Source organism: Camarhynchus parvulus, chromosome 2 (genome assembly GCF_901933205.1).
Source record: "Camarhynchus parvulus chromosome 2, STF_HiC, whole genome shotgun sequence".
Lineage (NCBI taxonomy): Eukaryota > Metazoa > Chordata > Aves > Passeriformes > Thraupidae > Camarhynchus > Camarhynchus parvulus.
Window position 1 is genome coordinate 108,914,658 of NC_044572.1, and position 20,988 is coordinate 108,935,645.

The 20,988-nt window shown below is 37.2% G+C and overlaps 1 protein-coding gene across 7 annotated transcripts in view; it reads left to right on the forward strand.

Moving 5' to 3' along the window:
* Positions 1 to 20,988, forward strand: part of ASXL3 (ASXL transcriptional regulator 3) — a 129,131-nt gene that overhangs the window by 16,043 nt on the left and 92,100 nt on the right. For 2 of the 7 annotated variants that reach the window (XM_030970967.1, XM_030970971.1), the window contains exons 2-4: positions 9,033 to 9,096; positions 10,899 to 10,981; positions 11,298 to 11,300. The exons of 1 other annotated variant lie outside the window; for it this stretch is intronic. In XM_030970967.1, coding sequence (XP_030826827.1) covers positions 9,033 to 9,096; positions 10,899 to 10,981; positions 11,298 to 11,300 — 150 coding nt within the window. The remainder of the gene's footprint in view (positions 1 to 9,032; positions 9,097 to 10,898; positions 10,982 to 11,297; positions 11,301 to 20,988) is intronic. 4 more of the 7 variants (XM_030970976.1, XM_030970969.1, XM_030970968.1 and 1 more) reach the window with 3 other exon arrangements.

A 20,988-nucleotide genomic window follows, 5' to 3' on the forward strand; every position in this document is an offset into this window, starting at 1 on the left:
AGGTGGTGTTTGGTCAAAAGTTGTTGCGGATCTTGGAGGTCTTTTCCAACCTTAGTGATTCTGTCATTCTGATTGTTTCAAAGGTAGAGTATGAAGTCAGTAATTACACCAGAAACCCAAACTGAGGCACTGTAATTTTTCCCTATAGCTAAAATAGATTATTCTTCCATAGACCTAAAATGTATTATTGTCAACTTCTAAAACATTAAATACTAAAAAGCCTAAACCCCATAGACGTTGAATTTATTTGCCAGTAGCATTTCCTAGAACTGACAATTTTAATCTTACGTTTGCTGAGGAGATGTGACTTTGAGAATACTCAGATCATCATGTGTACCTATGTTGTTTCTCATAGAAAAAGCAAAGAACCCATGACAGAATATACTGTATAACAGCCGTGTTTTACTCTCTGTTTCTTTGCCTTTCTTGGGTTACAGTTACCATCCTGTAAGGCAACAGTTCCTCTGTTCAGTGTATAGTGAGAAGTCTTGGGATAAAAAATGTACAATGATATTAGGGACCCCTAAAAATAGAAGCTTGTCTTGAATAGGAAGCCCAGCTTTAGGAGACATCTCTGCATTTATATTCCCTAGTAAAATCCTCCGTGATTCCCCTTTGTTGAGCAATGACTTAGCTGTGATTCTGGAATTAGAGCATGGTAGTTGCATGATGTGTGTGGGTGATGGCCATTTCACACTGTAACCTGACCAGTCCAGTCCTGCTTGACTTGGTGGGGTCAGCCAGTCTTGCAGCTTGAAATAATTCCTTTAGGCAGAGTCGGGAGTTTGGAACCTTCACAACAATTGCAGATTATACTGAACAGTTTCAGGTTGTACCCCCGTGGGGAAAGACATGTTCTGTATTTTGTTTCGAGATCTGATTGCAAACTGTTGGTTTAACAATCAGCATTTTGTCTCTTCATGAACTCCAGCCTTGAATTCACTGTTCACTTTTCTCCTTTATAGACTGGAGGTCCTATTGAATTTGTTCACCTGTGCCAAGTGATTGCTCCTCTTGGTTTTAATCTCTAAGGAAAATCAGCATCCAGCTGGTAGACAGTTGTACTGATGAGAACCCATTGATTTTTCTCTCCTATACACTTACCATCAATAAGAAATGTCCTTAGCTTTCACAATACTTTTTCCCTGCCATAATGTTGCCCTGTTACCTGACTGTCAAGACTGGTCTCAGTTGCTGTTCACGTTGAATGTGGATGTGATTAACAGCCTGATAAAAATGTTTAAGTCAATATTTGAGAAGCCTAGATAAAGATAACACTTTATCATGAGAGCTTTTTAATAATGTGTTCTGTTTGATGTACACCAATGGTAAGGAATTGCTGTTTTTAACAAAAAACCCTTTTTTATGAAGGGATTTTTTTATTAAGCAGTGTTCAGAAAAGGAGATTTTAGAAAATACAGAATGTTCATGTTCTGGTCTTGGGGAAAAATAATTCTTCTCTTTTTAACAGAACTTTTGCTTATCATGTTGGTGGTTGTTTGGTTTGGTTGGTTTTTTATTTCACTACAGTATTATTTGAAGTATTTTCTTCCATAAGAAGAAGCAAGCAGCATGTAAACAAAACATTCTGTGTGCGTTTCTCCAAAGTGATAAGTTTTTAAAATATTATTGCCTTCAGTTTAGGATGGTCAGATTCTTTTACAAGGTCCCTGGGAAGAAATGAGCGCATAACTTCTCAAATTTTGAAAAAAACGGTTTATACATCTTATACAAACCTAGATGCACAGCCATTATATACTCTCACTAATCTGCCTGTGTTGTGACAAATGTTTCTTGGTAATAGTGTTAAATAGTGAATTTTTTAAACCTTTAAACAGATGCTACCAAAAATCGATATAAACCAGCAATATGGACTTCAGTTTTACAATAAGTGATGTGTTTAAGAGGACAAGTGTGGGTGGACTTTGGTGATGAGTTGGGGGAAGGGACCATGTGGAAACACTGCTAAGAAGGACTGAACAAATAAGTGACATGAAGTGGATATGAGTTACTGAGCTGCAAAATATTCTCCTATTTTTGAAAATCTTAGATGACTAATTGTCAACCATGCCATATGTAAGTAATGTAGGCTTCCAAACTTGTGGCAATTAAAACTGCTAAGCATCCCACTCCAGCCCTGTGTTATATTCTGTGTACAAGTCAGTACTGAAGACTAATCTCTTATGACATTAATCGTCTCATGAGGAGAAACGGAATAAATCACAGTAGCCCTTCCTCTCTTCACTCATGAAGATAAATGCCATAACACGATGGCTGATCTTTGTTATGACACTAACCATTATATATTTAACAGAGATAGCAAAATCTCACTGACAGCTAACAAAAGAATTCTCTCTTTATACATTTTTTGAGAAGGCTGTATTTCTTTAGTTCAAAAACATGACTTATCATATCTATTCTCAGAGCAATTTAAGCAGTAGATCTGGATTGTGCCAGTGAACTGTACTCTGTACATAATGATGTCATGATTCAGACTAATGAAACCTGATGTGAAGTAATTGTGCAGGCTTTGGAAGGAAAAAAAGGTGCATAACATGCAAAGGCTCTTAACTCTGCTCTTTTCTATTGTCTGTTCGGACAAGAAGCAATACTGTCTTGTTTAAAATGAGCAACACTACTCCCTCCCCCCAAAATCAAGCCATTGATTTTGGATCAAAATTTTTCATTTTGTGGAAATTTTGGTTTGCCTTTTTCATTTTGTGGAAATTTTGGTTTTCCATTTTCCCTCAGTACTTGAACAAGTGGACTCAGGGAACTTAAAGAACTGAAAGTGGGTTTCTGTTGTGTCTGTGATTGCAAGGGACTTCTATTGTTTTCAGCTTTATCACTTGCTGTGCACCTCTCAGAAATTTAATTCTGTGTTTTCCATGCATTGTAGTCTTTCTTTCTGGGATATTAAGAAGAATTCGTAGTTATGTTCTGCATGTCCATTTGCCTATTATTTTGAAGGGTGTATCATCCTGTGAGTGAGGAACAGTCCAGACAAATGAGTTGTGAAATTTATGCACTTCCCTTCTGAGGTTAGGAGGACCAGTGTGACTTATCCTGGTTGTTCACCAAAACAGCAAAATATGCTGTAAACTTCCTGAGCTAATTTCTTGCCATCTATCCCACACAATTAAAATGGAAGTATAATTTTTATGGTTTTGTGTTTGCTGTCATTACACATTCTATAAACATAAATATATTCATGGTGCATCAGTGGAATCAATTTTAGTTGCAGCATTAAACTTCTCCTTTTAGTGAGCAATTTTACAAGGATGAAATGCTTAAAATTGTCAAAACTAATATGTAAGAATATTTATGTAGAATTCATAGTTTAAAATATTTTGTGTTCTATTTTCTCTTCTGTTTTCTCCTGTTTTCTTTTTCGCCTTCTAGATATCTTAGATCTGTATCTTTAGGACACTGTCTAACAAGATAAGCTCTGATAGTAAACCAATGGCAAGAAAATCAGCACAACTGTCACTTCCTGTTAAATTTGGTACATTCATGGACTAGCCAGTAGGAATTTTATTTCTCACATTAAAAGTAACCCTTAGACATTATGCTTGCCTGAGGAAAATAAAGCGATGAAAGCTTCTGAAACAAAGATATTTTCATTCTCTTTGTTGATTTTTCTGTAAAGTTTTGCTCTTTGTAATTTTTTTATCCTACTATGCTGAAACATAAGTTATACAGCAAGCCTTTCAGTGCCTCAGAAAAATAAAAATCTGTATCATCTTCCAATAGAGAAAACAGCATATATGGAAACAAATATATTTAGGAATGGTGTTTCTTCATTTTATAGGGGTTTTTTGTTCCTTTAGTAGTGATGAATGTATTCACACTGATAGCAGTTCTTACCTCTGTTATCTGTAATGTAAAGGAAGCTGACAGGGCCTGGTATCCATTCAGCTATCCATTTTTTGTGCCAAGTAGGTGCCAAAGGAGGATTTTTATCCCTGCCACAATTAGAGGTGTTTCAGGAAAATGGCCTATCTGTACACTGAATGAGTACAGATTTCAGTAACACTTTTGGATGGTAGTTTTTTTGCTCCTTATGTCTCTTCTCTGAAATAATGATTGGTAGTTTTAAAAGTTTTGACTTAGGTTTTCCAGCTGTGTCAGTGCTGGTGAAGCTTCTACTGTAAACTAAGTAGGCAAGAGAATGTGGTCCACAAGCCAGAGGTGGTGTACATCACAATTTGTCCTGTCAGCACCTAAGAGCTGCAGTGTGCTGCCAGCAAGGTGCCAGTGCTGAGTACCTATGCAGCACTTGTGTGCCTGTGTGCAGGTTTGGGGGAACCCATGGCATGAGCTGCATCTGTATGAATGCACTCATGTTTGAGGGGGTAGAGGACATAGGAATATCCTGTAGGCTTGTACTGTGGTAAGGAAGGGAAGAAAGGTATTTGGGTTGGGATGTGGGCAGGTGGGAGATACACAAGTTAGGGTTATTGGAACACTTCAGAAGATGAGAGCATCAGTTTGAGAGTAGGGAAAGGCTGGGCACAGTGAGAGGCAGTGGAGTATTGGAATAGGAAGCAAGGAGAGGTATGGTTTGCATGGCTAAGCAGAACTGGTGCTGAACGTGGCACTGTCAGAACTGAGGAGTCATTCTGGGAATCTGGATGCTCCATTGCTTGAACTGAAATCATTGTTACTAATCCTGCTGCTAATAGTGGAACCCATACTGGGATAGCAAGTTTGATACCATGCTCACTGGGATATCTTTGATCCTGATCTTAGAAATCTGATTGGATTCTGTGTGCTCCCTAGGTTCATCCTGCTAGTCACAGAGGTGTTTATGGATGTGTCCTGATAGAGCCTGTCAGTGAAAGTTCCTGGTTGTTTGGACAGGCTGATTGTATTAGTAAAGAGAGAAATATAAAGGTTTCCATTTTTTTTTAGTACGTTAGACCAGCTCAATAAGTTATTATAATAAGTCAATTGTTCAGAGCTAAACACTTTACCCTACATTTTCTGTTGTGATGTAAGAGACTACTAGCAATAGCAGGATGGCACTGCTGTTAGAGCTTGTGCCTTTTAAAGGAATAGCTCAACTGTATGTTAATTTTAACTGAATTGTAATACAATTTCTTTTGAATTCAAAATGTCAAGAGTACAGTTTATCTGGAATTTCCAAAGCTGCCTTTATATCAATTTGAAATATGACATTGTAAATAAATTTTGGAAAGAACAATAAAAGTTTCAGACATCTTGGAACAAGCCTCAAATGTTCCAGTTAAAGCAACGGCATGGACAAAAAAACTATTCAGCTTCTTTCTTGCTCTTTTCTTTCGTTCAGTATTTTAGGAGATGATGATAATGTCTTAGGTATCTGGCAGGTTAGCAAAGCTGGATGGTTTCAGACCTACTTGCAAATTCTGCAGTAGAAATTCTCTTGCGGGAAACACTTGCCCAGTTGTTCCCTATAGTTCACACTAAATGAGCAGCAAAATGCTTTTCACTGAAAGAGAGCTGGGGAAAATTACTTTATGAGTGTGCTTTAAGCTTTTTGAGTTCTGTTGGTCAGTAGCATTTCCTCTGAACCTAAAAAAAGTGTGGACTAGCAAGTATGGACAAAACTGATGTTAAAACTTAATATGTTTTGGTATTTTTTATGTTATGGTATTTTTGGTATTTTATGTTTTGGTATTTTATTTTTTGTTATGTTATGTTTTGGTATTTTTTCATGTTATGGTATTTTTTTATGTGTTCCTTTGTTATTGATAGGACATCTTTATTCCTTTTCTTGCTTGATGTTTCTTTTCTTGCTTATCTGTAGTGTCAAGTGGATTATAAAGACAAATTTATAGCGTGGAGCATACAGAGAGTGAAATGCCTTATGAAATGCACCTTCTTCTACTTAGATCTTATAATTTCCTTATTGTAATTCCAACTGCTCGAAGACAAAAGTCCTACCAGGAGAATTATTACTCCTGTTTCAAGTTCTTTTAATATTTTAGTACCTGCAAACCACTCTTTACCTTTCTCTTGATCACTTTCAGCAAGAGTTCTGTGAATACCTATTTGAGAACTTGTGTTGTAATAGGTCATAGTGCACCTACCCTTATAAACATCCCTCTTTTTCATGCATGTGTTCCATCCTTGCTGTTTTCACCTCATCATCCATCTCTGTGCACTTCCTTTCTTCACCCCCTCTGTATCCTCCCCTACACTCCAAACCATTTACCCATCTTTCTTCACACAAAGGACTTTGAACTTTTACCAAGCTGCTGATAATTCCCCAATGACTGAAGCTGTTAATCAAAAATGAACACAAAAGATTTTAGTGGGGCATTTCCCACAATAGAAGTCAGTCCTCCTGTTAACCTCACATAAGCAGCTATAGAAGACAATGCTGGATTTTTTCCAGGATGCTGTTATTTCTTGTACCCTGTTTGATACTACATCTTTCAATTCATTAATTTAGTAATGGGTGGCTAGAAAATAATTTATATTTTCTGCTTAGGAGAAAGAAAGTTTTTGGGGGGTTTTGTTTGGTGGTTTTGTTGACTTGTTTGTTTGGTTGGTTTTTTTGTTCTTTTATTCACCCTGCTGTCTTTGGGCAGTAAAGATTGTCCATTGTGTAGTTCAGCCTGACTTGTCTTTTAGCTGATGAGTAAGAGCACTGGGAATAACTGTACTGTTCCTTTTCCTCCTCCTTCCTAGTTTTTTGAAATAATGTTCTAATGAGAATTGCTTCAGTTTCTGACTAGTGGCCCAGCCTATTACGATAAAATGATCCTGCTTTTTGTCAGCTACCCGACCTTCAGATCCCTGCCAGCAGAATCCAGACATGGAAGGAGCTGTGGCTGGTTTCAGACTGTTTAGTCACACAATCAGCAGTGTCAAGCCCACTAGGCTGATCTGCCTGCTGCTTTTGGACCACAATGCAGTATCAGAACACACTTGGTTCTTGTTTAGAAGAATTATTTTCTGTCAGTGTGATAACTGATAGCTGCAGGCAAGGCTTCCCGCTTTCTGCGGGAATGAGTGGCACAAAGGCCAGCTCTCTGGTTTGACTTTCTCCACTTTGTCCCTCTGCTGTGTTCTCTTCAGTATCTAAAATGCAAATGATTGAGCAGATCTGATTCAGCTAGTCACAAGCATCCGTATATACAAATTAAACTAATAATGCCATCAGTTACAGAGAAGTCCTCTTCTGATTTTGTAGGCAAGCTGATCATTCAGGATTTCTCTCTTATGCAAAGCTGCAAGTCTTGACTCTGCAATAGAGTCTTCCTGCTTACAGTTCACTGGAAAGTGTTTTTCCCCGGTCTGGCAACTGATTTTTTTCAGGTAGTTGTCAACACACAGATGATGATAGATGCCATGGTGAGAAAAGGTATTTGTATTTCTTCTTGTCCCATATAAGTGACATGACTTTTCCAATGAAACTGGGAATGTGTTTGTGGCATCTGTGTGATTATTTAATATCTCAGAAGTTGTGAGTTGATACGTGTAGGTGACACAAATACTGGAATTTGTCAGGCTGCTACTGTTTGTTGGGAGGTTTGATTTCCAGTGTGCTTGGTATCGTCTGAGCCTTCTTCTCCTTGAGCTGTTAACCAGGCTTTGAGTGAACACTGAAAATGTGTTCTGTGCAGTGACTGCTTCTGCTCTCTTTCTGATTGTCCTGATGGGTATCACATTATTTGTCCCAGTTATTTACCGTCTGTCCCTTTTTAAGGCTATGGTTGAATGGCAGGAATAAATAGAGCATATCTGATCCCCTGTGATAGATGTTGCAGTCAGTGCAAACCATTCTTCTGCCATTGTCCCTCTTTACAAAATACATTGAAACAGTTATGTTCTTCATGACAGTACTTTGGCACGCTTTAATTTCAGCATTATTAGTCACTGCCCATATATGATACGAGTGTTGGTGGATGGAGTGGGAGGAAGAAGAAAGATATTTAAAACAAATTACGGCTTCCTCCGCTGGTGTGCATTGGTATGTCTGACCAAGAAGCCTATGACTTAACTATTCCTTCTGTGTTTTAGTATGTTGTTTGCCTTAAGGCACAGTTAGTTATTCAGTTTGAATTTCTAATATTATTTTTAAAAGTCTTAGAAATGCAAAAGGAATTGCAGGCTTTTAGCGGTGTTAGTGGTGAGATACAGAGGCAAGAGATACTAGTGTAATTAACAGTTCAATGTATTAATTAGCTCACAGAGTCTTAAATAATACTCTCATGATGTTTTCCATAACTGAGGGAAGAATATTATATTATAATGTAAAGGTTTTTACAACTAACTATTTTTATTTCTTACTGCCATAAATGATTAGGCTAAAACTGGGGGGAGCAAGGATGAGGATGTGCAGCATGGTGGGAGGGTCAGAAAAAACCCATCCTTACTAAGGTTCTCTGTTAATTAATCTTTGTTATGATAAAGAAAACTTAATCATGTACATTATAACAGGATTTTCAACTTAAGCAGTGTTTAAATCAGAGAATTTATGCTTTTCAGTTAGGGTATGAACAGTTCTTTAAATAACAGGGTTTAAAGGGTTAGTTGAACAGAACTAAATTTGTGGTGTATATGAACTGCAGCCCACACTACATGTCCAGTGTAAAGCAAATCCACACAATGGGCAATTATTTACTCCAGCACTTTCAGCCTGCCTAACAGTCTGCATTTCAATTTGTCATTATACCCTGAATGTGTTCACTTCATACTGTGGTATTTGAAATCTGCCCTGTGGGTTTCATTAAACTTTCTAGTGGTGTTATGCATCCTACTTGTTGGTTTCATTGTTGTTTGGTGAAGATGATCTTCCGTATCCGTATGTCTGGCCATTGTTTCCTCAACCAGTTCAGTGCAGCTTCCTCAGCACAAACTGCTCTCCCTTCTCCCATTGTCCAGGACAGGGTGACTTCTGATGTTTGCTTAGCTTTATTGTTTCTTTCCCATTATCGTCGAACTCTCATGGTAATACTTGGCACTTTTACTGACGTTATAGAGCAGGTTGTGATGTCATAGAGAAGGGGACAGGGCTACCCAAATTTTCTCAATTGCAGGGAGGAGCTGCCCAGGTGTGCTGAGGGGCCTGTACTCAGGAAGAGAAACAGGGAATCCTCCACAGTGAGTAACCCCGCTTTCAAGTGCACACAGTTTCCTTCATAGCCGTGTCCAGTACAGTGTAGTATCCTCTCCTGTCCTTTCCAGTTTGCCCTTTGGAATGTTCCAGTTTGGTTCTCTTTTCTCTTTATTTTGGTGGATTCTCATTTTACCTTGTACTTTGTCTTCTTTCTGAAGGTTAAAGCTTCCATTTTTGTCTCTTCACACCATTAATCTTTTCTCATCCTAGTCTTAATCTTTATATGCATTGTCATTTTTCCAATGTGTCATTGTTGTTCTGTCACTAATACATCATATCATTTCTCTTCCCTTGTGTGCAATGGCCCTTTTCCCAGCTCTGTGCAGTTTCTTCAGTCCTTGCTCATTGCTATACATTTACTCTCTCCAACCTTCTCTTCTTTCTCCTTTCAAATCACCTTTTGGTTTTCCTTTCCTAATGGGTCCCTTTTGAATCTGCCTACTGATGTACATGAGATAAGCTCAGTTCAGCTCCCTGACCTTTCTAGTGCAACTTTCATCTATACCTTTTCCTTTGTGGAACTGAAAGATAAAGGATAAAAAGCTCATCTGTAACAAAGAATTGGAGGATTTGGTAAACTGCATTTTGGCTGTGAAAGAGAACAGGCAGGAAATCAGAACTAAAATGGCAGAAAAGGACTGAGCTGGTCAAGCTGTAGTGAGTAGGCAGTCTTTAGCTTTAGGTGAGCTGCTGAATTACAGCCCTGGCCAGCACCCTTCACAGTTTGACTTGTGTGATATGATGAGGTGGTGTCTCTAGTTCCTAGTGTGCAGGTATGCACACAGTAGTAGCTGCTTTCACAATTGCCATTATTTGGTAGTAACTACTACAGAGAAGCTCAGGATGATTTGAATTAGACCAAACTGATTTCATAGCTACAGAGGGTAGAAATGCAAGTTCTGACTGAGATATATTGGCAAGATGCTCTGGGAAGCATGATTGCTGTGGCCTGTGCCACACCTTTTACTGCTGATTGAAGGGTTTTGTTTTCCAGGGCTATCAGTCTGGCATTTTACAGGAGTAAAAGAGTGGCTGTTTGTTTAACAGCATAAAACTGATGGGGACAAAAAGGAAGTGGAAAATCTGAAAAATTCGTACAAGATGGTTCTATCTGTAAAGAGGACTGAGTTACTTCGGGCTCAATTGGAAAAGGCAAAGGAGTGGAAAACTGAGCTGAACTGGAAAAACATACTGCACTCTGTCATGTAGCATCTTGTGTGCTGTGACTGTTCTGACTACTTCATTTTTCATTGTTTTTAGAATTAAAAGGCATTTTAAAATTGAAACCCCACTGTGTGAATTCTTACAGTAGCTTCTGGTCTACAAATGGAAGGTTTTAGCCAATTTTTTTTCTGAGGTCATGGCAAAGCTAAGTGTAGAATAGTCAAATGACCTCAAAGAATTCTAAATAAAAATCAAAGAAAGTGCTAGTGGGTATTTTTTCCCCCTTTTGGCTCTTGTGTTTTATGTATTTCCCCTCATGCCTGAAAGAAAATCTGTCACTGTGTCACAAAATCAGTTGTGTATTCCAACTCTTTTATTTGTAACCTGGTAAGAGTTTTCCCAGGCAGAGGTAACAGATGATGCACAAAAGCAGCAAGTAAATATTTTTCTTGCTGAAGTTTCCTGGGTTGTATCTGTCCTTCCAAAAGACAGAGGACTCCAGTGTCAACACTATCATTCCCTGCCTTTTACAAATGACTGCATAAAAACTGCATGATCACATAACCTTTCAGATTCACAGGACAGCTGTGTCTTGTCACTTACATTTGTTATTTCTTTTTAGGCGTTGGAAAAGTATCCCAACTCACCAATGACTGCAAAACAAATACTGGAAGTCATTCAGAAAGAAGGGTTAAAAGAAACAAGGTCAGTGTTTATATGTCCTGAATTTCTACTATCTCTGTGAAAATGATCTAGGAATGGTGTATAATCTTTACAAAACTTCAAGTGCTGGCTTAATTAATTTCCGGTGTCAAAGTGGGAAATACAGTTGATGGGTTTTGATTGTTAGTTCAGGGCTTTTAAAAGGGTTAGTGTCTGTCTTAACTTTGTATGTTACCAAAGGAGTCTGGGCCTTTAGAAAGATAGTGCCATTTCCTCAGACAGCCCAGTGCTGCATCTCATTTTTGCTTAAGGACTGAAGCTCATCAGATGGGTTACCTCTGCTACTGTGCGCATGGAGAAAGTGCAAGATGAAACTTGGTGCACTTCTCACTTGGGTTTATGGTCTGGCACTTCAATCACTGTTAGGACCTGCTGGTGTTGCCTGTGGTAGCGGAGATCGTGCTGATAAAGGTCTGGGAATGGAAGGAGAGGGAAGTTTGGACACTGGGAGCCAGTCTGTGTCTGCAGAGTGTGGATATAGTAATTGATACAGCAACTCAACTTGCTTGATAACAGCATACTTTGGGTGTAGATTCAAGTGATAATAATTACCCTTTTAGAGGATAGATCTGTTATCCAGAGAGTGTGGAAATCAATGAGTTGTCTTCCATTGCTGCCTGGTTCAGATGTACGTGCAGCTTTTTATTCTCAAGGTGACTGTCTACTTGCTAGGTCCTCTAGTGACCTTCAAGTGGAAACTTGGGCAGAAAGTAAAAACAAGGAAAAACTGGTTGGCTGATGGGGCTGTCCTGCAAGATGCAATTGCCTTTCCTTCAAATATTATAGTAAAAGTTTCTGGTTCAATAAATTAATACTTGTTGCTGTCTCAAATCACAAGGAGATATGTGTTTCTATTTTAATTATGCTCTTCCAGTGTGGAACCTAAGGTTCAGAACAAGAGAACTTCGAAGTCCATGTAAAGGTGAACCAGAAGTAGCCGTGGAATATATTTTTACTGAATTCACTGTTGTTCCTAGGAAACAGAACAGAACACAATCTATGTGACTGTTTGTACAGCATAACCATGCACTTCATTTTTGGCAGCCTCATAACAAGCTCGTAATAGCTATATTTTGATAAAATTGCAAAAGAGATGGTATGGAAAGTGAAATTGAATTTGCCACCTTTTACAGATTTAAAGTGCTTTAGTTCCTGTTGAGAAATTGCTTTGAGTATATTTGGCAATGATTCCAGGGAAGAAAGGGGATGAAAACTTTTGAAAATGAATGTCCAAACATGTGTTATACTGCAATGATTTGCATACAACAACAACAAAAATGCAAGAAAACACAGTTTTGAAAATCTGTTCTATTAAGATACTGTGTGTCACAGCAGTGAATTAATTGCTTTCTTCTTATGTCTTGTGATATGAAGCAAGTGCATGGGAGAGGCTCCAACGCCTGCTAATATAATTTCTTTGTAATGAAAAAATTCTTGTTTTCATGATCAGTGCATGAATAAAATTTTGAGTGGAAAACCTATGGAAAGGAATGAAAACAATGTTTTATATTTTAAACATAGAAAAAGTCAAAGCCCTTTTTAATTGCTGCAGAATGAGTAGTAAGAGAAAGATTCCTTTAAAGAGGTTCCAAACTAGATAATCTTTCATTTCTTCAGTTACTGAGAAACTGAAAATTGCAGAGAAATAGGAAAGAAATTCAGATGTATTCTGATTTTTATTCATGGTGCGTGCAGGTATATATGACAGCGCAGTAGATTGCAGGATGCTGTATGTGGTCATGAGTTCTGGAAAACTGAGAAGGATAAAATTCAATGTTCTTTATACTTGAAACATTTTTATCCTAAAGTCCTTAACCTAAACATCCTAAATTCTGCAATTGTAAAATGAGAAAATGCTGATTCTGTACTGATTGCTAAGTATTTTAATTCTCATTTAACTTCTGATTTCATGTAAAAATTGTGTTTCTGCTGCATTTTAATATTGATTAGGGACAAACTTTTAGAGTTAACTGAGTACCTAACTCATTATAGGAGCCAATAAGGAGTTTGACTTTATACACAGATTTGTTGATTGGGTCTCAGCATGTCACTAATGTTTGGTTTTCACAGTACTTGAATTTAGAGTCTCCTGTTTGTGTCATCCCACTCTGCAATTTCTTTCAGTACCTTCCTGCCAGTTGGTGCCTTTGCTGCTACTAAAGATGGTCTTTGCTGGTCTCTCTGCTGCAGCCAGCTAAGATGAGCAAGGGATGTAAATTTATGATGTGCAGTCACCTGGCCATAAGCAGCAGAATGGCACTAGCATATTTTATTCTGTATCGATTTGTGTATTCTTCCAAGTCTGAACTTGAGCCAGGAATAAGTTACTACTCTAATACACTTTGCTTATTCCTTTATACTGATTATCATTGTCAGTAGAACCTTGGCAATTACTACATTAAGTTCTTAAGAAACTCTTCCTCTCTACTCTTCAATTTATAGATGAATGAGGTTAATTGTCTTAGTCATTTTTCATTATATTGTAGCATTAATTAATCTAAAGCTTTTTGCTGTGATAGTAAATCTGAAACACTAGTGTATGATTTTCAGCCATCTCATTGTCATTATGTGAAATCTTTAAAAAAACACTGTCAGACTATTCAGCCTCTTTTTCTTTTTTGCCAGAAAGGCATCAAGTTGCACATTTATTTTTGTATTACTCATATAATTAAATACAAAAGGATTGAATTACAAATTACAAAGCAGATATATTTTAGAAAATAAACCAAAAAGCTCTACTGATATACCCTGTGAGAAGTTATGCACCTACCTCGTTCTTTACATCTTGGGGAAGAAACAACTCATTTTTGTTTCTTAAATATCCTTCCTCTTATGCTTGTTGGTTGTAGAATGGTCAGTAGGCAGGCAGTTCTTCTGCTACCTTGAAGGAGTAAAAACTTTTAACGCAAACCTTTCAGGGATGTAGAAAATGCATGGCTTTCTTCTGTGGGAGGGAGAACTATTTATTTAGCATTCATGCCTGTGCTGATGGTGAACAATGTCAGGCCAACAGACCTGGACACTGAAATCTCTTAACTAGGAAAACAGACAGCAGCACATTAGGAGCACAATGCTCTGGATTTTCTGTCCTGAAAGCATTTCCCTATCTTGCTGTAAATTTCTAGGCTTACCACCTGCTGTCTATATATCCTAGCACGAGCTTTTGCTGATTTTGCTAGTGTGACACAGACTACTAGTCAGAATATGATCCACACTCTCGCCTCAGTGCTCCTTTTCCCCTTGCTGCTGCCTCGCTAGTTGTTCTCCATCTTGCATTTCTTTTGTTGCTTATTCTTGTTAAGCTCTAAAATTGCCCCTACTGAATTGTATTTAGCTTTTCTGCAGACTGTTTCTCAAATTCAGTAAAGTTGCTTTAACAATGTACTCTTGTCATCCAGCATGCATCAGCTTTTCCAAGCTTTAGTGGCCTCTGCTTATTAGAACTTGTTTTCTTTGGAAGCATTATGTTTCTTTTTTTGCTTATGGAAGTCCACAGGAAACAAAAACTTAATAAGTTGAGCTACGTGGTACCTACTGCTGCTTCTCTAGCTATAGTATCTGTTGCTATGTCACAAAGAATGTTTTGATAGATTTGAAGTAACTTGTTCTTGAGGCCTATGTATTAGTCGACTTATTATTTGCTAAATACTTCCAAATAATTTTTATACCTGATTTTGTGGGAATTGAAATTCAGTTTCTGCATCTCTACTTCTTTGGACCTGTCTTTTTAATTTTTTTTAAAGCTAATCACTGAATGTTTTCCATTCTTTTGGAATCACTGGTATCCTCTACAAATTCTCAAAAATTATTATTGATAATTCTGAGGCTAATCCAGTCAGCTTTAATTATCTATAGTGAATTACAGCACATTTAACTGATGTGAGAATACCTAATTTATTTAATTATCATCTAATCAATTTTCCCATGTTTTTTCCTGGTGTTGGTTTTAGCAGCTGTCTAATCATATACACATTTCTGATTAGGCATTAGAACTCCTGTGCTTTGAGGGAAAGTGCTCAGTGCCAACCCCTTCTTGAAAGACCAAGTCAGTTTCCTTTCTGCTGGTGTGCTTACAGAAATTTCTTTGTGCATGTTGTGTGGGTGAGTTTGCTGAAGTTTATTTCCTGAAGCCCTTTTTCTTCTTTTTGTGTTCTCCCTTGTTTTCCTAAAAATGAAGAATCATCCTTTCATGAATGGTCAGTGTTTTAGCTGCTTTTTCCCCATGGGTTCAAGTCAGCCTAGTACAGTCCCAGAAACTTGCCAGATGCTTTTCTGGCCCTGTCTCTCTTTTCTCTTGGTTTTGTCCTTTTTTGTCATTACCTGGAAATTGCCTGCAGAACCACCAGAAGTAAGCTGTCTGTTTGTTGCATTTTGTTTGGAGCACTGCACCTTTGTGAGAAGTAGGACTACTTGAAGGCCACTTAAAATTATCAAGGCGATAAAAATAAGACAGAAGCTGGTATGACTTAGTTGTTTGGATTAAGGAAGAGAAGATTGAATATAGGCATAGTAAATTTTCAGCTACACAAAAGGAAGGAAAAGAGAAGGGCTTATCCTGAATGTCTGCTATGGACAGAACAAGAAATAAGGCCTTTAAATTGGAGTAAGAGAAGATGCCAATTAGAAAGTGCAAAGTGGTGGGTTGTTTTTTTGGTTTTTTTTTGTTTTGTTTTGGTTTGGTTTTTTTTTTTGTTTGTTTGGTTTTTTTGGTTTTTTTTTTAAACAGGAATTATTAATTCCTCTCATGAACCATGCAAGAGATGTGAAAGATTGGTAGGTCTCACCACAACCTAATATAGCAATGTGTCTGTCAGGATTTACGTAGATTTGGTTGATCCTGCCTTGAACTAGGGAAATTAACTAGTCTATCCCTTGATCCATGTTTTTCTATTAATTTTTCTAGAACAGTTTTCAGTACTTGGGCCATACACATTGTTTTAGTCCTAGGGGAGAATATCCAGCCAAACTCTGATAAATGTTTGATGCTAATAACCCTAGATTATGTCTTGGCTTTCTGTAGTTCCCTTTCTCCTGTGCAGGGTGAGGCTGGGAAATTGACTTGTCTGGATAAGATTAAAGCCAAAGATTCTCAGTACGAGTTAAAAGCCAATAAACTTTCAAAATGGGACAAGCTGCTTAATTTCTTGGAGTACAACTTTAGCCCACAGCTATGCTAGCTATTTGCTTTCCTCCTCCATTAGACTCAGGACTGTGAACGCTGGAATGGGATAATTTCACAGTGTTTTTGCTATTCAGCTGGAGTAATTGACTTCTGTATGGTCAACTAACTTGACCATGACATTATTCTGTTCAGGTAATTCATAGAAGACTTTTTTAAAAGTTGCTTTATCTCAATCTATTTTCCATTTTCTGGTAGGAATCTCAAACTTCATTCTCTCGATGTTCTTTCTTGATCCTTATTTCAACAATGGGAATCAGAGCATCAGTCGTATCTCCTCTTCTTCCTCTCTTTTTTCCTCTGTATATTTTGCCTTTTGCTTTGCAAGACTAAGCTATCTATTGATTTATTGCTGTGACAGTAGTCTTTCAGAAGACTAAGAGGAGATGCTTGCCACTGGCACTGGCAATAGTGCTGTTTCTTGAGCACTCCACAGTGTTGATAATATTTATCATGAGTGATATCATAACATATTAAGTCTTCTGAGCCTAGGAAAGCAGCACAAAGTATGACCCTAATAAATCTCAAAGACACTCTTACTAGATTTACAGTCTTTGTGCAAAAATAGGAAACTAGTGGGTTATCTAGAATTAAACTCACTTTGAACTGCAGAATGGAGTCATCAATGGAATAAAACACATGATCCATGCAGGGTTTGTCTTTAGCTTTGAAGTTAGAGGGGACTCCTGAAAATATTACTGTCACTTGTGAGTCCTTTGATCTTTTTGACAGTGTCTCTTTAAGCCTTTGCATACTTCATCCTTAGAGCTATTGACTTAAAAAGAAATCCCTTCTGAATGCTGCTGTTTCTGTAAATAGGCTAAATGAGCTGGCAACTGTCTTCTATTGTTTATCGTTTTCAGGTTCCTTGTTTTATTGTGTGCATATAGGCAGAGAATTTTTTACTTTCTTTCTCTGTAAAGTCATTCAAAAATGTAAATGTAATTCATAATTATTAAGTCACAGTTTTTATTTTTCACTTGAAAAAAAACCCAAATGCCCTGCAATTACCAAAAACACTTAAAATTTTAATTGAAAGAACCACAGTTTTTGTCTTAAGGCTGTGTTTGCCAGCAGAAGAGCACAGACAGTTAGGAGGCTTCTGTGGTTCATATGTCTGATAGAATTTATTTGGGAGCCTCTTCAGCTGAGGGAGTGTATTTTTTTGTCTGAAGGTAGTTATTCCCTGCAATGCACTGAAAGGAAGCTGTGATGGAAAGAGAAGGCAAAAGCTATTCAAATTCTTTTGCCTGGCATTATTAGATTGATTTTCATGCATCTACAGATGTGGCTTTTGGCTGTAAAGCAGTGAAAGAAACAAACTTTCAGTACATCCTGTCTTTCTGCATAAATTCACTTCAGACATGTCTTTGAAATGCTGTTCTTTCCAGTGTAACAACAGACCACCTAATTTGGTAAGCAGTTCTGATAGCAGCAATTTGCCAGCTGAAAATCTCAGGCTTGCTCCTTCTTGCCTAGACAATTCCCAGCATTGTTGTGCGGTGCAGTTTAGCCTGGTAAAAACCATTGGGTTTTCTATATTGCATTCCAGCACTGGAACTGTAACTTGCATAATCACACCTCTGTCACCTCTGTAATAATTACTTCAGGTTTTGGCAGTGATTTAGCCCTAGAACAGCTAAAGTATTAACTCAAGCCTAAGATCAGGGTTGTGAATTCTTGATTGCATACTGCTGCATTGTGATTACCCCACTGTTCAAAGCTTGCCTGTATCTGGACAGCAGTAATCCCACCTTTGTATTGATTTGGAAAACTGTTTTTGAGTGAGATGTAGACCAGATGTAAAATCATAAAACCTCACATGTTTGCACTTAGTGAATTGCAAAGATGAAGAATTTTTTAGTGATGCTGAATCTTCCATTGTGTATACCTATATAAGATATATTTAAATACAAGACATTTAACTACCTGGAATGTTTTGGGGTTTTTTATTTGCCTGAGCCACCATTATCCTAATTTTTTTCTCCATATTTTAATATTTTAGAAATTATCCAGAGTGTTTTGTTTGTTTTAATACTACTCTTCTTTCCTTCACAGGACACCAGAGTCGCTGTCTAGAGACTTTATTAAACAGTCCAGTAAAATCAGTCTGCCTGTCAGTGGTTCTTATAAAACTATCTTTATAATTAAGGTGTGAATTTAATTTTGAGTTTCAGATGATAAATGGCATAGCTTAAACTGTAAGCACCTTTTGAGTATGACACAGAATACATTGGAGGATACTGTTCTTACTGATAAGAGTATTAATTGAGCATATGTAAAAAGAGAGTGGAGACAGAACCAAAGCAAAGCTAAATATAGAGCTAAGAATATAATCTGGTCCTTGTCTCTTCCACTCCCAATGTCCCATCCATTAAATTGGTGCTACCTGTGCAGTATCTACTATCTCCCATCTCTATGCAGTCCCGTGTCCCACGAGGTTTTGCAAGATGAATCTTCTTCCTTTCTCATTCAGGGTCATCCACCTCATGGTCTCCAGTTACCCTGATCTCCTGTCATCCTTTTTCCCTTCCTTTACAGAATCAAATTCCACTCAGGCACATTTCCAATGTGCCTGAAATTTTCTTAAGTGTTACATTGTAAACATCCCAATATTTATTTCATGTTTGGACTTGAGGCCAGTCAAGCATTCTGCCGTAGTTTGGCTCCAGGACCAATTATGAGAAAATAAAGCAATTCCATTTTTTCACCTTGTCTGGGACCTTCAATTGATGGTTTAGAAAAGTTCATATGGTTTCCTCTTTTGTACTTAGCGTTTGATTTGGTATCATATTGAAGTTTGTTCCTGCGTTCTTGGGTCAACTGAGATTTTAGAACAGTCAATTCTCTTTCCTTTAAGGTTACTGTGTTGTTGTTACTTTTCCATATGCATTTTTGCCCATTTAGTGTTCAGGACTTCAGTTTTCCATTTGGTACAATATTTCTCTGTATTTGGATTCTAAAACATATATGATAACCAGCTTTTCATCTATTGTATAAATTATAGGAAATAGTCCTTCTTGATTTTTTATTTTAATATTTTTTGAAGGTCTGCCATAAACCTTTTTGCTTTCCATCTATTAACAGTTCTGCAAAACGTATCTGCAAAGATTGGGAAAACAGAAATCCAGTCTGTGTGGCACACTTGTCTCCTAGGTGCCATTAAACTATTTTACTTGTGCTATTTTGGTTTCTGCTCCTTCCACACAAGCCTAATCTGTGTATAAAGCACTGTATGAAGCTTTTGTTTTATTTGGTTGATGCTTTCCTGGTAAGGGAGAGTGACCTATATGATTGTTAAATATTCAAGGTATAATAATTCAGAGGATATGTGAAAAATTTGAAAGTTTATTTTTTTACCTGTAATAGGAAAAATTATGATAGTTAAATTTTTTGATGTGATAAACATTTCAAGTTCTAAAGATCTATATTGCAAACATTTTTTATGTTTAAGTGCACCAAAGTCCTTCCTCCATATCACACCCTAACATTCTGAAATTAGGACCTTTGTTAATTTAATGTTAAAAAGATACTCCTTTTTTTTTAATACAAGTGGAAATCCAGCAACTTAAATGTAACAAATAATGTATAGCAGTGTAGATCTTAAAAGATTTACTAGTTTTGTGCAGTCACGACGTCACTTCCTGTTAAAGGTTGTTTTATTTTGAAGTATGAGGTGGACATCAGCTGTGACTAAAGTAAATATGTCAACTATTCCAGTGTTGCTTTTCATAGTGTAGTGATTTCTTTATCAATATATTTTTATGTTTAATGTAAGAATTTAAGCTGTTTTGGCCTTTTCCTATGTTATGTCTCTCAGTGTAGACTTCTATGAAAAGAGACTGAAAAGCAACAATGTAGTTAAGGCTGATGAAAAGAGAAACCTTCTACATTATAAATTGGTGTTACCAAAAGAGTATGTTGTGTCCTATCTGTCTTCCCATATTTCTCCTAGACCGTATAACTACACTGTATGCTGCAGATCTTTTTTTCTATAATGTTTCTGTATTTTGAAGAGTAATTCCGCATTTAAAATGGTGTCTCTTCTTCAAAACTAAAGATATCCAAGAGATCTAAATGCTTTCAAAACAATCAGATACTCTCTGAAGTTACATCAGCAAAGTTTCACCATATCTTCAATCCATCCTCTCAGCAGTGAAAGTTTTAGGGCTGGTTTATTTGTTTGGGGTGTGGGTTTGGTTTGGTTCAGTGGTTATTTTGTTTTGTGTGTCTGTAGTGTTTCCAATAGTGTAGTGCATTAAGCGTCAATTTTAGAAAAAAAATTACTGAAGAGATGCAGTTTTCCAGTCTACAGACTGTTTTTTTTCCCTTTTTTCAAAGTCTGGCTGTAGTTGTGTGACTCTGTGAAAGGTAAGTAGATTAAATGTGTTCTCTGATTCTACTTCCTTAATCAGATTGTTTTGCCAGCATCATTTTAAGAGAAGCAAGGACATAGAAGAGCTTTCCAATTATAGTTGCCCAGACACAAAATTTTGAAAAATATTCTAGGGAGACTGAAAGTTGACAGAATGTGTTTTCCCTTCCATCATTGTTCTGAAATGAAGATCTGCCACATACTAACACTAAAGTACAGAGGTAATAAATCAGTGGTTTTGAAATAAAAATCAGAAGGAAGAGAGCTTAATATCAGTGCAGTTGATGTAACTGATAGATATAACTGATGCTTGCTAGGGGCAAAATGTAAGAATCTTGCTGAGTAGCCGGTAACCTTGCTCAGCTCTCTTGTGCTTGGAAAAGGCAAGACTAATCTACTGGATTTACTTCAGGTAGTATTTGGACAAATGTGATT